General features: G+C 41.7%; 1 protein-coding gene across 4 annotated transcripts in view; it reads left to right on the plus strand.

Annotated features, from left to right (window-relative positions):
- SH3GL3 (SH3 domain containing GRB2 like 3, endophilin A3) overlaps window positions 1-13,232 on the plus strand; it is an 86,526-nt gene that overhangs the window by 69,039 nt on the left and 4,255 nt on the right. For all 4 annotated transcript variants that reach the window (XM_030189621.1, XM_030189623.1, XM_030189624.1 and 1 more), the window contains 2 exons: window positions 8,234-8,337; window positions 12,119-12,243. In XM_030189621.1, the coding sequence (XP_030045481.1) occupies window positions 8,234-8,337; window positions 12,119-12,243 (229 nt within the window). The remainder of the gene's footprint in view (window positions 1-8,233; window positions 8,338-12,118; window positions 12,244-13,232) is intronic.

A 13,232-nucleotide genomic window follows, 5' to 3' on the forward strand; every position in this document is an offset into this window, starting at 1 on the left:
AAAACAGGTGTGTGGTGGTCACGTCCCTTACAACCTATCAGTCTTGCTGCAGCATTCTGAATCAATTGGAGCTGGTACAGACCCTTTGCAGTCAAACCAGAGTACAGTGTGTTCCAGTAATCCAGTCTTGATGTCATCATGGCATGCACAACTAAGGCAAGACTTGCTTTCTTAGTGTAAGGAGGGAGCCAGTGCAGTTGTCATAAATGATAGAAGCAGCTCTTGAAGGTTGCTTGGACTTGGGGGATCAGAGTAAGTGTTGAATCCAGCTGTATTCCAAGGTTCCTGACTTGTGATTTAAGGGGGAATTCATATTTCCCCAAAAGAGAATTTGATGTCAGGTATGTGCCCACTTGTGTTGGGGACCTACAGAAGCTTGGTTTTACTTGGGTTCAGGCAAAGTTTGTTGATTTTAGCCCATCACTCAAAACAAAAACTATAAACACACAGAATAAATAAAAGAGTGTTTACAGCCTGACTACAAAGGGTTTGCACCAGGTACAGCAATCTGAATCAATTGCGTGGGATAAGCATAAAGGAATCCTGTGCAGAAGGAATGGGTCCTCAGGAGCTTAGTCGAGATCAGGTGGCAGAGCCGGTGGTGGGAGGCGGGGCTGGTGGTTGGGAGGCGGGGATAGTGCTGGGCAGACTTATACGGTCTTTGCCAGAGCCGGTGGTTGGGAGGCGGGGCTGGTGGTTGGGAGGCGGGGATAGAGCTGGGCAGACTTATACTGTCTGTGCCAGAGCCGGTGGTGGGAGGCGGGGCTGGTGGTTGGGAGGCGGGGATAGTGCTGGGCAGACTTATACGGTTTGTGCCCTGAAGAGCACAGGTACAAATCAAAGTAAGGTATACACAAAAAGTAGCACATATGAGTTATCTTGTTGGGCAGACTGGATGGACCGTGCAGGTCTTTTTCTGCCGTCATCTACTATTTTATATGTTACTATGTTTAATTGGAGCTGGTGCAAACCCTTTGTAGTCAGGCCAATATAGAGTGTATTACAGTAAGTTTTGATAGCATGGCTGTAAATGCTCTTTATTTGGCAGAAAGTGTTTATGCTCCCAACAGTGAACAAAGGAAGTTTTATGATTCAATAACAGGTGAGCTGTTCTATAATATAGGCAGCCGAGACCCCTCGGGCATATAGGTTATCTGATATTTACAATAATAACACAATAATAATCACCCGATACATGGTATTTTCTTTATATGGCACAACTTGGCCGCAGCTTTATTTAGATATAACACATCTTAAAAACCTTAGGTATACCCAAGCCGAATTCAGCCTTTGGCTCATTATCCAACTTACAGCCTTCGGCTCATTATCCAACCGAGTCCGCCGCCTTAGCAAGACTGACCAATTGTAAACATTGCTCCCCGCCGCACAGCAAGGGAGCTCCACCGTAAGCGCAGCTATCCTAGCTGCCTAGCTTATACCCTCAGGCTTGGGTACCCCGCCAAAGCTGCGACAATATATATACAGGTACAATTCACAGTAAACTGGGGAGGGGGGGGGGCTGGGTGTATGCTGGTGCCCGGACGCCTGAAGAGGCCGTCCGGGCTCTGCCCAGGGGCTTTTAAACCCCATAGTAGCTCTTCCCCTTCTCAGCAGGGTGCCCTTCAGGCGGCGGGAACCTGCCCCACACGCCTCATTTGCACCCCGCTGGTCCCTGAGCGCATGCCCGTCGGGGCATATTATAGGTGGCTCCGTGCACCCGAGGGGCACTGCGCCTTGCTTGTATTTATGGAGAGGGTCCTAAACATGGAAGGGGAGATTTCGATTTCAATGCATAGCTCCAGATTTCCCAAAATTGACAACAGCATTGTAGACTAGGGAGGGCATGGGAAGAAAGCATTGTGGTTATTGAAAACATTGAATAGTGAATCTTAATCTGATATCACTCAAAACAAAAACAGATTCCAGAATAGAATATTTTCTAGTCAACACTAAGGCTTGGTTTTTTTGTATATTGGCTATTTTATTTTGGTTCATACTGGCTCAGTCTCGCTTTAATTTTATTAATTTAGTTTGGTTTTAGTTTCACAATGGTTGATATACTTGTTTTGTTTCTATAAATCAGAGCAGCCATGTAAGCCACACTGAGATTCTATTGTATGAAGGGTGTATATAAAAGTGGAGATAAGTACAATAACATGGTCAGACCATGCCCCATTTGGCTTGAGCTGAAAGGATTTAAAGCTTTTAAAGGGAGGGCTCTGTTGGAGACTGATGGGCTGCTGCTCAAAATCTAACACCAGTGCTGAAGACAATTAGTATGCTGCCCAATGCTCTAATGGTTTCAGCACAGGTGACCATTTAAATATGGTCATTTAGTAACTACCAGAATTCTCAAAAAAAAAAAAGCTCAAAGGCACATTTAGCACCACAAAAAACAACACCAGGTGCAGGGCAGTGTTAGAAGGGTCCATTGAGAGAACAGTGTCTAATGACACCACTTCTCTCCTACCAACCCGACCACCCTGTCCCGAGCAGGCTTCCCCACCCCCAATAAGCATTATCCTGATCTTTAAAAAAAACAAACCCCAAAACCCTTAGTGGTCCAGTGGACCCCTGACCCTCCCCTTCCATTCACTTTGAAAAACCCTGGTGGTCCATGGCTTATATGGTAGTTAGACCCCGCCCAATGCATGCCAGAACACGTGGGGTGGGGCGCTGCCATTGTGATAACATGCCCCAGAGAAGGAGGGAGGAGGCATCCCTCTCTCTTCCCTCCTATCAGGTATGGAGGGTTTTTTTTTGGGGGGGGGGGTCACCCACCAAGGTGGACTTCAAGAGGAGGAGCCTGGCTGTGGTCCCAGTGGACCGCCAGGGTTATTACAACGTTAATGGAAAGGGGGGGGGGGGGTCAGGGGTCCACTAGACAATCTGGGCTTTTCCTAACTTTTGGGGGGGAGCAAGGGGGATCAGGGGTCCACCGAACCACCAAAGATTTTTTTTAAAGGTCTGACCAATGCTCAGGGTGGGGGGAAGGCACTGCATGAGATGGAACAGGTTTAAAAAAAATTATTAATAGGAAGGGGTTGGGATAAGGAGTAACCTGGCAATTTTTATTTTATTTTTTTTTAAAGAAAAATCAAATTTCCTTTCGGTGCCTGAACCAAATCAGCGCTCAGGCACAGACAGTTAGTATCTTGGTAAGAAAGCAAAATAGCAGAATAAATTGACTTATAGGAACATGGGTGTATGGAGGCCTGGAACTAAGGCCAAGGCTGCAGAATACTATCAGATTCTATGCTACAGAAGGGACCATAATGAGGGAAGATATCCAAACATATTTAGAGAGTGTAAAATTGCCACAGGTAATGATGAAAGTGGATTACGAAAACAGAAATACAAAGACATACAGGCTTTGAAAAATAAGTTGCCAAATCTGGATTGCCTGCCTGTGTGCTTCTGTAAGTTCCAGGATAGACGAGATTATTGAATAATTTACCACAAGAAGGAAAAGCAATTCATCAATGAGGAGGGCAGGTATAAGTGTTATTTTTAAAGAAGGGAGGGACAGTACAAACTGTCTCATACCAGTCTCCTTACTTTAAGATTGATATCAAATATCTGCCAAAATATTAACAGCGAGGCTGCAACAGTTATAATTAAACTGGTTCACCTGGATCAGACATAGGCAACAAGCAGAACACTGTATTAAAAGTATAATTTCATCAGGTAGCACATGAGGAGAACATTCATGTTTACTTTGCTAGCAGTCGGTACTGAAAAGGTGTTTGACGAGACTGACTGGTCCTTTATGCTGTAAGTACTGAGGAAATTTGGGATGGATGATTAGTTAATTACCCCGACTGGGAAGTTATATAGTAAACCTGGGGGAGGTGTGTGTTAAAGAGCAATGGAAGTTACTCTGACAGTTTTGGGTTGGATGGGGCAAAAGTAGGGTTGCCCTCTCCCTCTTTGCCTATCCTTGGAGCCCTTTGCTGAGAAACGCAGATCAAATGCAGATATTGCAGCATAACAAGCAAGGCCAAAACCTATCGGATATCATTTTGCCTACACTGACAGAAATGGGTATTTCTTCTCCTTCAAGAAACATGGAACAGTAACGGGTTTCAAAGCTAATATAGATAAGATAGAGGCTATAAATATATCCTTACCAGAGCAGATGATAAGTACATTGAAGCAAAACTACAGCATTTAGGAGTTAAAATATCCCAAGATTTATCAAGGTTAGTGGAAGTAACCTCCTTCCCTCCTTGTGTCTCACCCTCGCGGAAGTTACATCAGACAAGGGCGGGACACAGGGAGGGAAGGAAGCCCAAAGGGAGGCGATCTGCTGCCCTGGTGCCTGCAGCGCTTTCACACGGAGGTGAGAAGCGCTGTGATTTCAATGCAGGGGGCCCCGCCCGGTGGCAGATGGTCAAAGAAGGAGGGCGGGTGGGACTGCGGCGCCGGGCCCCCCTTGGAGGCCCGGGGAATTTTGTCCCCTCTGCTCCCCCCCCCTCTCGGTGGCCTTGACCGTCAACTAAAATTAACCACATTTCCATATAACAGTTTATGTAGGCAGAAGGTTTGCTCTGAAAACCCAACTCCCCTCCAGACTTAAGGCGACAGGTAGGAGTTCCAGAAGAGTGCTCCAGCAATAGATTCTGCCTTTGCACAAGTCTCACAGAGATGAAAGTCTCCATAACGAAGGTGTTTCAACAAGCCCACTGCTGACAATTGCAATGCGCAGAGCAGCACATAAAACTGCCTCAATATATTTGGTAATCTTACTTTGCAGTGCTGTAAAAATCCACAGGATTTAAGTTTCATGTGCCAAGTGACAGAAAGCCAATGCAGCAGCACAGGTTAAGGCCTAATGTGGTCCTGTGTGCCACTGCCTGTTAGATCTGCTACTGAGTTTTACAGGGCCTAGAGACTCAATTATGAAATAATTGCAATGCCTTGTCATGCAATTCCATAGAAAGCACCTAGAAAGGTATAAATCAGCCTATACCTTTGTAGGGTGACTGACCAAAAGTAGTTTATTTATTTATTGCATTTGTATCCCACATTTTCCCACCTCTTTGCAGGCTCAATGTGGCTTACAATATAACATGATTAATGGAGTTGGTTAGAAATTAGACAATTAGTGTTATAGAAAGATTTTGGGTCACATGGTAAAGATATACATGGTAGAGATATTAACAAGCAGATAATGTAATACAAATTTTAAGTGTATATAGAGGTAGAAATATAACTCACAAATAATATAAGACAGTTCTGAATGTCTGTGGAGGAGTTGTGTACATTCACATTTGTTGGTCTTTGTGGTATGCCTTATCAAAGAGATGGGTCTTCAGTAGTTTACAGAAGTTAGTTAATTCGTAGATCGTTTTTAAATTGCGCGGCAGTGCATTCCATAACTGTGTGCTCAGGTAAGAGAAGTTTGACGCATGCTTTAATTTGTATTTTAGGCCTTTGCAGCTGGGGAAGTGGAGGTTGAGGAATGTGCGGGATGATCTTTTAGCATTCCTGGGTGGTAGGCCTAACAGGTCCGACATGTAGGCTGGGGCATCTCCGTGAATGATTTTGTGAACTAGGGAGCATATCTTGATTGTGATGCGTTAATTGGGAGCCAGTGTAGCTTTTCTCGTAGGGGTTTTGCACTTTCATATTTTGTTCTACCAAATATGAGTCTGGCTGCGGTGTGCTGGGCTGTTTGAAGTTTCTTGATTCTACTGCCGATCCCAATGCAATTGACCCAAAAGCAATAAAATAGCACAATTAAGGCATAAGGGACAATCCCCTAGATTCTATATAGCGCAGCTAGAGATTCACACTGAACTCCAAGCATATTTTATAACAACACGCATAACTTAATTGGCTTAACAAGCTAATCAGTGTTAACAGCTCTTCACAAGCAATAATGAGCACTAATTAGAATTTACGTGCATAACTTAAGCACATTCTGTAATGCAGTGCACCTAACTTCTAATGTGTGCAGGCAAAAAGGACAGGGAAATGGGCATTTCGTGGGCATTCCGAAATTTATATGCGTTATAGCTTGTGGCCCAGTGCACCTAAGTCCACACACTGGGATTTATGCCACATTTTTGTTGGTAAATGGATGCGCATAGTTTAGGCACTAGTATGCCAACTAAGCGTATTCTATATACCACACCTAACTCTAAGCGCTGCTTATAGAATACGCTCAGTCGGCACCGATTTCTGCACCAAGTTTTTAGGCACCATATATAGAATCTTCCCCAATAAGTGTGACACTAAGAATAAAATATGAAACATTCTTTAACATTTAAAAAATAAGAAATATTTAGAAAATTAAGCAATATATATTAGCAAAGTTATAATGTTTAGAACACAGTCAATAGTAGAAAGACAAGAGACTAACACTGGGAGTTTACTATTGTCACTAGTGCAGCTGGCTGTGCACTAGTGCTTACACAGCCCATTCACTTTGAATGGACTGTGTTGGCAATGCCACACGGCTTAGTAGACCCCTAAAATTGTTAAACCATCTCATGCGCTTCATCCTATTTTATGAATTTTGCAGCTTAATCTCTTTTGATGGATAGTCAAGCGTTTTATTGGCTTTAACCATAAGTTCTTTAAATTTTTGGCCAAGCACTTAAAAAAAAACCTCTGCTGTATATTTCTCTATCTAACCAATAAGCAAAGAAAATTAGATTAGAAGTTAATATTCACTAAATAGTGTATACACTGCCACCTAGTGAAACACATTTTACAAAATTGTACCTCAGTTATGCTTAGTCTTATAGTGGGCTATATTTTGGGTCTTATTTTTTGACCCCCAAGCACATGGTTTGGCTTTCTTTCTCTTGGAGGGGTCTTGTGAAGTTCTGTTTTCAATCTGCTTCCCCTTGATGTTTTATGATGTAATAACATAGTAACATCAGGCTAATGAGTAGGTGACCAGACTTACAAAGTTCCATAGGCTACTATGAGGGACATAATTGAACGCGAACGCCCATGTGTAAAAACGTCCATCTCCGGAAACGGCTCCACGAAGAGGCGGAGCGAACCGTAAAATCGAAACGAGATGGCCGTCCATCTTCGGTTTCGATTATACGGTTCGGCCCGCTGAAATCACATCATTTGTGTCGACTCTAGAGATAGACGACACAAATGGTGAGATCACTGGACCTAGAGATGGCCGTCCGCGGTTTTCAGCGATAATCGAAACCGTTGCTGGCCATCTCAAAAACGGACCTAATCCAAGCCATTTGGTTGTGGGAGGGGCCAGCATTCGTAGTGCACTGGTCCTCCTGTGATGCCTCTATGCCAGCCTCAAATATCATACCTAGCTCCTTGACAGCAGTATGCAGGTCCCTGGAGCAATTTTAGTTTAGTTGGTGCTGCGTGGGACCCATGCAGAGAGCTCTCTGCATGGGTCCCGCGCAGCACCAACTAAACTAAAATTGCTCGTGGGAACTGCATACTGCTGTCATGGAGCTAGGTATGGTATTTGAGGCTGACATAGAGGCTGGAAAAATATTTAAACAGTTTGTTTTTTAGGGTGGGAGGGGAGCTTGGTCGTGAAAAAAACAGGACCAACTTTGTGTGGACTAAATGCTCGTCGGGGACGTCTTGCTTCTTTCCATTATCAGGCGCGGAGGTCCATCTGTTAACTACGCCCAAGAACGCCCCTGTTCCGCCTTCGCTACTGTTTGGCCATGCCCCCGAGAATTTCACCCGTCCCCGTGACGGAAAGCAGTTGGGGCCGTCCAAATTCAGCTTTCGATTATACCTGTTTTTGAGACAGACGTCCATCTCCCGATTTGTGTCGGAAGATGGGCGTCCATCTCTTTTGAAAATAAGCTGGTATGTAACTTTGGAAGTAGCCTAAGTGCTTTGAAAATACACCTCCATGTATAAGAAATTTTACAAATTGTTGTCAAATTCTTTGGAGGTCAAAAATTAACGTATAGTTTGCTTTCCTTCCCTCCTCCTCTAAAAGAGAAAGTATGAACCGCATCTTCAGTATTTCTGGCGTTGGTTTTGTCAATACCTGAGCACATGAAAGTATTATTACCTACACTCTCTAGAGGTAGGACAACCAGAATGTGATGAATATGGGCTGACCTTTTCTGCTGAACACACCTACTAGGTGGCTGCCTTTCCACCAGTTTAAATTTTGTGGAAGAGGACTATAGGGTGAGAATGGAGCAGAATAATAATTGTTGGGTGTGCTATTCTTTAATATCTCTCATGCGAACTATTTCTGCTTAAACTTCAGGTAGAACAAGTTAGCCAGTTGGCAGTGTTTGTAGAGGCGGCACTGGACTACCATAAACAATCTACCGAAATTCTAGAAGATCTCCATAGCAAGTTACAAAACCGGTAGGAATAAATAGCCCAAATGGCTCTTTAGGAAAGTCTAATAATTTGTAATAAAAGTAGAATACACAACGTATAAAAGTACATTAAGAGAAGTTGATCCTGGTAAATTATTACCCATCAGTAAAATTTGATCAGATGTTTCTGTATGTCATATTACATATTTGGCTTGCACTTTATCCTATATAGAAATCTGTATTTTACTACAGAAGGTATCTATCTAATACTCTCATTTGGAAAGAGAAGGGAATGTTTTGGAGAACAAGAAAAGATACACTATAAAAGAAAGTCAGCAGCCAACAGCAAAAGATCTGTTTATAAGAAAAAAGGGGAAAATGTATCATCCCGAAGAACCAACCACAGAAATGCATCCCGAGCATCATCTAACCCAGGTTGCTCTTTGATAGGCAGGAGGAAGAGGCCAAACTTACACAAATGTGTTTCCTTTCTGTATTTGTTGTTTGGTGAAGTCAAACTTGTCATATCTTATAAATGATGTTGAATTCCTAAACTTGCAGAATTTTTAAAATTATTGGGTCAGGGTTAAGGGAAGGGCATCTTCAAAATCTCCGTGGGTTTCACAATAAGAAAAATGATGTAATAGGGACACATAATATACCTAGAAGTTTATAGTCATTGGTTTCAACATAAATATTTCCACATTATTTTGCAAAATTTAATTTGTATTTATAAATCTCTAAATGCTGCTGTTAGAAAGCACAAACTCCTTCAATTCCTTACCTCCTGTGAAATAATCCACTAAAAAAAGGGGATGGTTGCATTTAACTTTTACACCAGAGTCCTCTAAGGCAGTGCTCACCAATCTTTCCTGGAGCTATGACCCCAAATCATGCAGCTGTAGAAAATGCAGACCCTCTGGGTGGCACAGTACAATGACATTCTATGGAGCACCCGCCGAGGTTGCAACCCCTAAATGTGGGTTTCATGACCGCATTTGGGGTTGCAACTCACAGTTTGAGAAGCTCTATTCTTTAGGTTTCCAGTTTCACAAGGCACCAGAACTATGGAATGCCAAAGCTGGTCTATACTTCAGCTATCTGCATCAGACGTCTGATCCATTGATGAAGGAAACTACAGACTAATGAACCTGGTGAAAGCTATTAAAAACATTATTGGGCTTAGAGGCCAACAGAGTTTCGGTTTCCTGGCCCAAAATCCAGATTCGGTCATGCTTCTATTTTGGCCAAAAATGCCCTTTGGTGATGTGATTTTCTGTGAATGGAGCTCTTAACTCCACACAGCTTGATAATACAGATTATATAAGTCAAGCTATGTCTATGGATGTACAGTCATGCTTTTCTTTTCTATTTAGCAATCAGCAGCAAAATGAGAACTGTTTTTGTTTTGTTTTTTGACCTGTCTCATCCCACTACTTTGTACTTCCTGCTCAACTGGCTCTATGTCTGGGAATATGGCACCATGAACCTTCATTTGCAACTTCACTGGTATTTTTCAATTTTATATCCTCCCATTCTTGACCCACTTAATCTGTCATTGCACTGACAATCATGGGATAGGAACCGGAACCCTGAATCCATCCACTAGATGTCACCCCAAAGCAATGAACATGAGTCACTACCCACAACAGGTGCCTGCTCTGTAGGTGCAGTGGGTGTTCAGCTCCCTGAACATGGAGGAAACTCCTCCTCTCTATCCAGGGAGCAGTAATTTTTATTACCCCTCCCTCCCAGTCTTCTTGAAAGTTGGCTTCTATATGACCCACCCCTCCAAGTTGTGATAACTGCCTCTGCAGGAGCTTCAGTTGTCTCCCTAAATGGGAGAGTTGATTTGGGAATCAAAACTGTACAGTGCCCATTGCTGAGCCAGGAAGCCAGCTCCATTGTGTATTTATGAGCCTTCCTACTTGATTCTGAAGGGATGGAAACCCAGCATGTGCTCTTAGGGTTGATAGGAATCACAGAGTTCAGATTCTCAAGCTTTATGTGTATCTATTTACAAAATTGTTGGCCCATGACCAGAGCTGTATGTGACTTGTGTGCAAAGGTCACTGATCTAGCAAGATCTCCTTATATAGACAGTTCAAACTATGCATTCAGATTTCATGATACTGGTAAAAACTGATGCTATGGAGAACTATGGTATTTGCTAAATACAACCAATTCCCCCAAATCATTTGCTTTCTAACAGCATAATGTTTATGTATCAGCAATTACAAATTATATTTTTCAGCAAATTGGAATTTAACCTCATTACTGACTTATTAACATGAAATATCCAAGATATGAACGCCAAGAAAAGCAGGCACAAAAATGTCTGTCTGGAATCGTTTGTTCAAAAATGGAGGCAGCCTAGTGATCAGTGCAGTGGACTTTAAACAGGACCCAGGTACAAATCCTACCTTAATTCCTTTATACATTACTGTGAGCACGCCAGGAAAGATAAAAAATCTATTGTAATGGTGTATCTTTAGGTACATTAGCCACCACACTTGCAGGTATCTTATAAATTCAGGTACAATAAGTATGTGTTCCAGGTGGGTTCGTATTTGTACAGTAATGAAAGAGTACAAGTGGGAGTTATACCTGGGTCCTGTTCTTCAAAGTCTACTGCACTGACCACTAGGCTATACTACTTGCCTACTTGCCTGCTGCTCTACTAGGAATGGCTATAATACCTGAAGTTATCAGAGCATGTTACCCACCATCACTTCTTAAGGGGGTGGGGGAGGTCAGTAACCACTGTGAAATTAAGGCGGGGTCATACCTTCATCTCTCCAGTGGTCAGTTACTGGACATGACACAGGTCTAGATAAAAATGTCCCTTTTTTTTTTTTTTGCGCCTTGAACATTTCTTCTCATTCCATTATCAGTGAAAGTCATCCTAATTTTGGTCCCACCCTAGTACCGTCCAAAACACACCTCCAACTTACCCCACTGCTATTTGGACTAATTGTAATATAAAACGTCCAACTTCTGCCTTTTGAAAATTGTGATTTGGATGTTTTTGGCAGATGGAATTCTCAAATTGGTCAACAAGTCTGTCTGCTGTAAAAATAAGCACCATATTGTGTTTTGGAGTTAAGAATAATGGAATTTGTCCAAAATTATTTTGTGGACAAAAATACTGATTAGCTTGGGTTAATATAAAATTACAGATTTAGGAGTTTTTAGGCCAAGTTCCAGTTTATATATTTTCATTTTGCAACTTTCTATAATGGGTGTAGTTACTAGTTGGCCTTTTGTTTACATACTCAGAGAAGGACACCAATATGTCTTGCTACGTCCCTCACTAAAAAAAAACACAGAATCAGAGTTCTAGGATCTAACAGTACAGCCTGTAGAATAACTGCCCCGATGTGTGCAGTTATTTGAGAAACTGGATGAAAAAGACTCCACAGAGTATGCAAAAAGTGAACTTAAGAACACAATAGCAATCATACTGGGTGAGACTAATAGTTCATCTAGGTCAGTATCCTGCTTCCAATAGTGGCCAATTCAGGCCACAAGTACCTCACACAATCTCAAATAGTAGCGAGATTCATGCTACTGAGCCAAGGGACAAACAGTGGCTTCCTCAATATCTATCTCAATAGCAAACTTTTCTTCCAGGAACTTGTCCAAACCTTTTTATAAACCCAGATACGCTAACTGCCAATACCACATCCTCTGGCAACGAGTTCCACAGTTTAGCTATTTATTGAGTGAAAAAAATATTTCCTCCTGTTCATTTTAAAAGTAGTACCATGTAACTTCCTTTAGTGTCTGTAGTAATGAACATTTTTGTTTTATTTTATATACTTCAGAATAAATGTAGCATCTAATCGTCCTAGACGCGAATTCAAGCCAAAGTCAGTAATATCAACCTTGGACATCAGCAATAACCAGCAGCATAATGGACTTTCATACAGTTCTTCATTAAAATTATCAGGTAATCATGTTTTATAGAAGAATATGTAGACCTTAATGATTATGAATTTTATATGTAGTACACTATAGAACTACACCTGGAAAATAGCAATATCTACAAGTGAGAAAATCCAGATGATAGCATGGTACTTTATGAAAAATTAAGCTAGATACAGAAAACTGCTTGTCTCCTTTACCAGCATAATACAGTCATTATGCTAACATTTTGGGGAAGGGGAGTTCAGAACTTTCAAAAGTTCTAACACACAGAGACTTCCTTTTCTGCATGTTAGAATTAAAAAACAAAAACAAATACTTTTACCACACCCTGTTTTTGCACTATTTTTGACTCAACATTAGCCGTTTTGATATCAGAGATTGTGTAAAAACAGAAATCAAACAAAATAAAACATGGAAAAGAAAATAAGATGATACCTTTTTTATTGGACATAACTTAATACATTTCTTGATTAGCTTTCGAAGGTTGCCCTTCTTCGTCAGATCGGAAATAAGCAAATGTGCTAGCTGACAGTGTATATAAGTGAAAACATTCAAGCATTACTATGACAGTAAAATAGATACCATTGGAGATTCTACATGGAATGTTGCTACTATTGGAGATTCTACATGGAATGTTGCTATTCCACTAGCAACATTCCATGTAGAAGGCTGCGCAGGCTTCTGTTTCTGTGAGTCTGACGTCCTGCACGTACGTGCAGGACGTCAGACTCACAGAAGCAGAAGCCTGCGCGGCCACATTGGTGATCTACAAGGGCCGACTTCTACATGGAATGTTGCTAGTGGAATAGCAACATTCCATGTAGAATCTATAGAAATCAAACAAAATAAAACATGGAAAAGAAAATAAGATGATACCTTTTTTATTGGACATAACTTAATACATTTCTTGATTAGCTTTCGAAGGTTGCCCTTCTTCCTCAGATCGGAAATAAGCAAATGTGCTAGCTGACAGTGTATATAAGTGAAAAACATTCAAGCATTGCTATGACA

Source organism: Microcaecilia unicolor, chromosome 1 (genome assembly GCF_901765095.1).
Source record: "Microcaecilia unicolor chromosome 1, aMicUni1.1, whole genome shotgun sequence".
NCBI classification, from domain to species: Eukaryota; Metazoa; Chordata; class Amphibia; order Gymnophiona; family Siphonopidae; genus Microcaecilia; species Microcaecilia unicolor.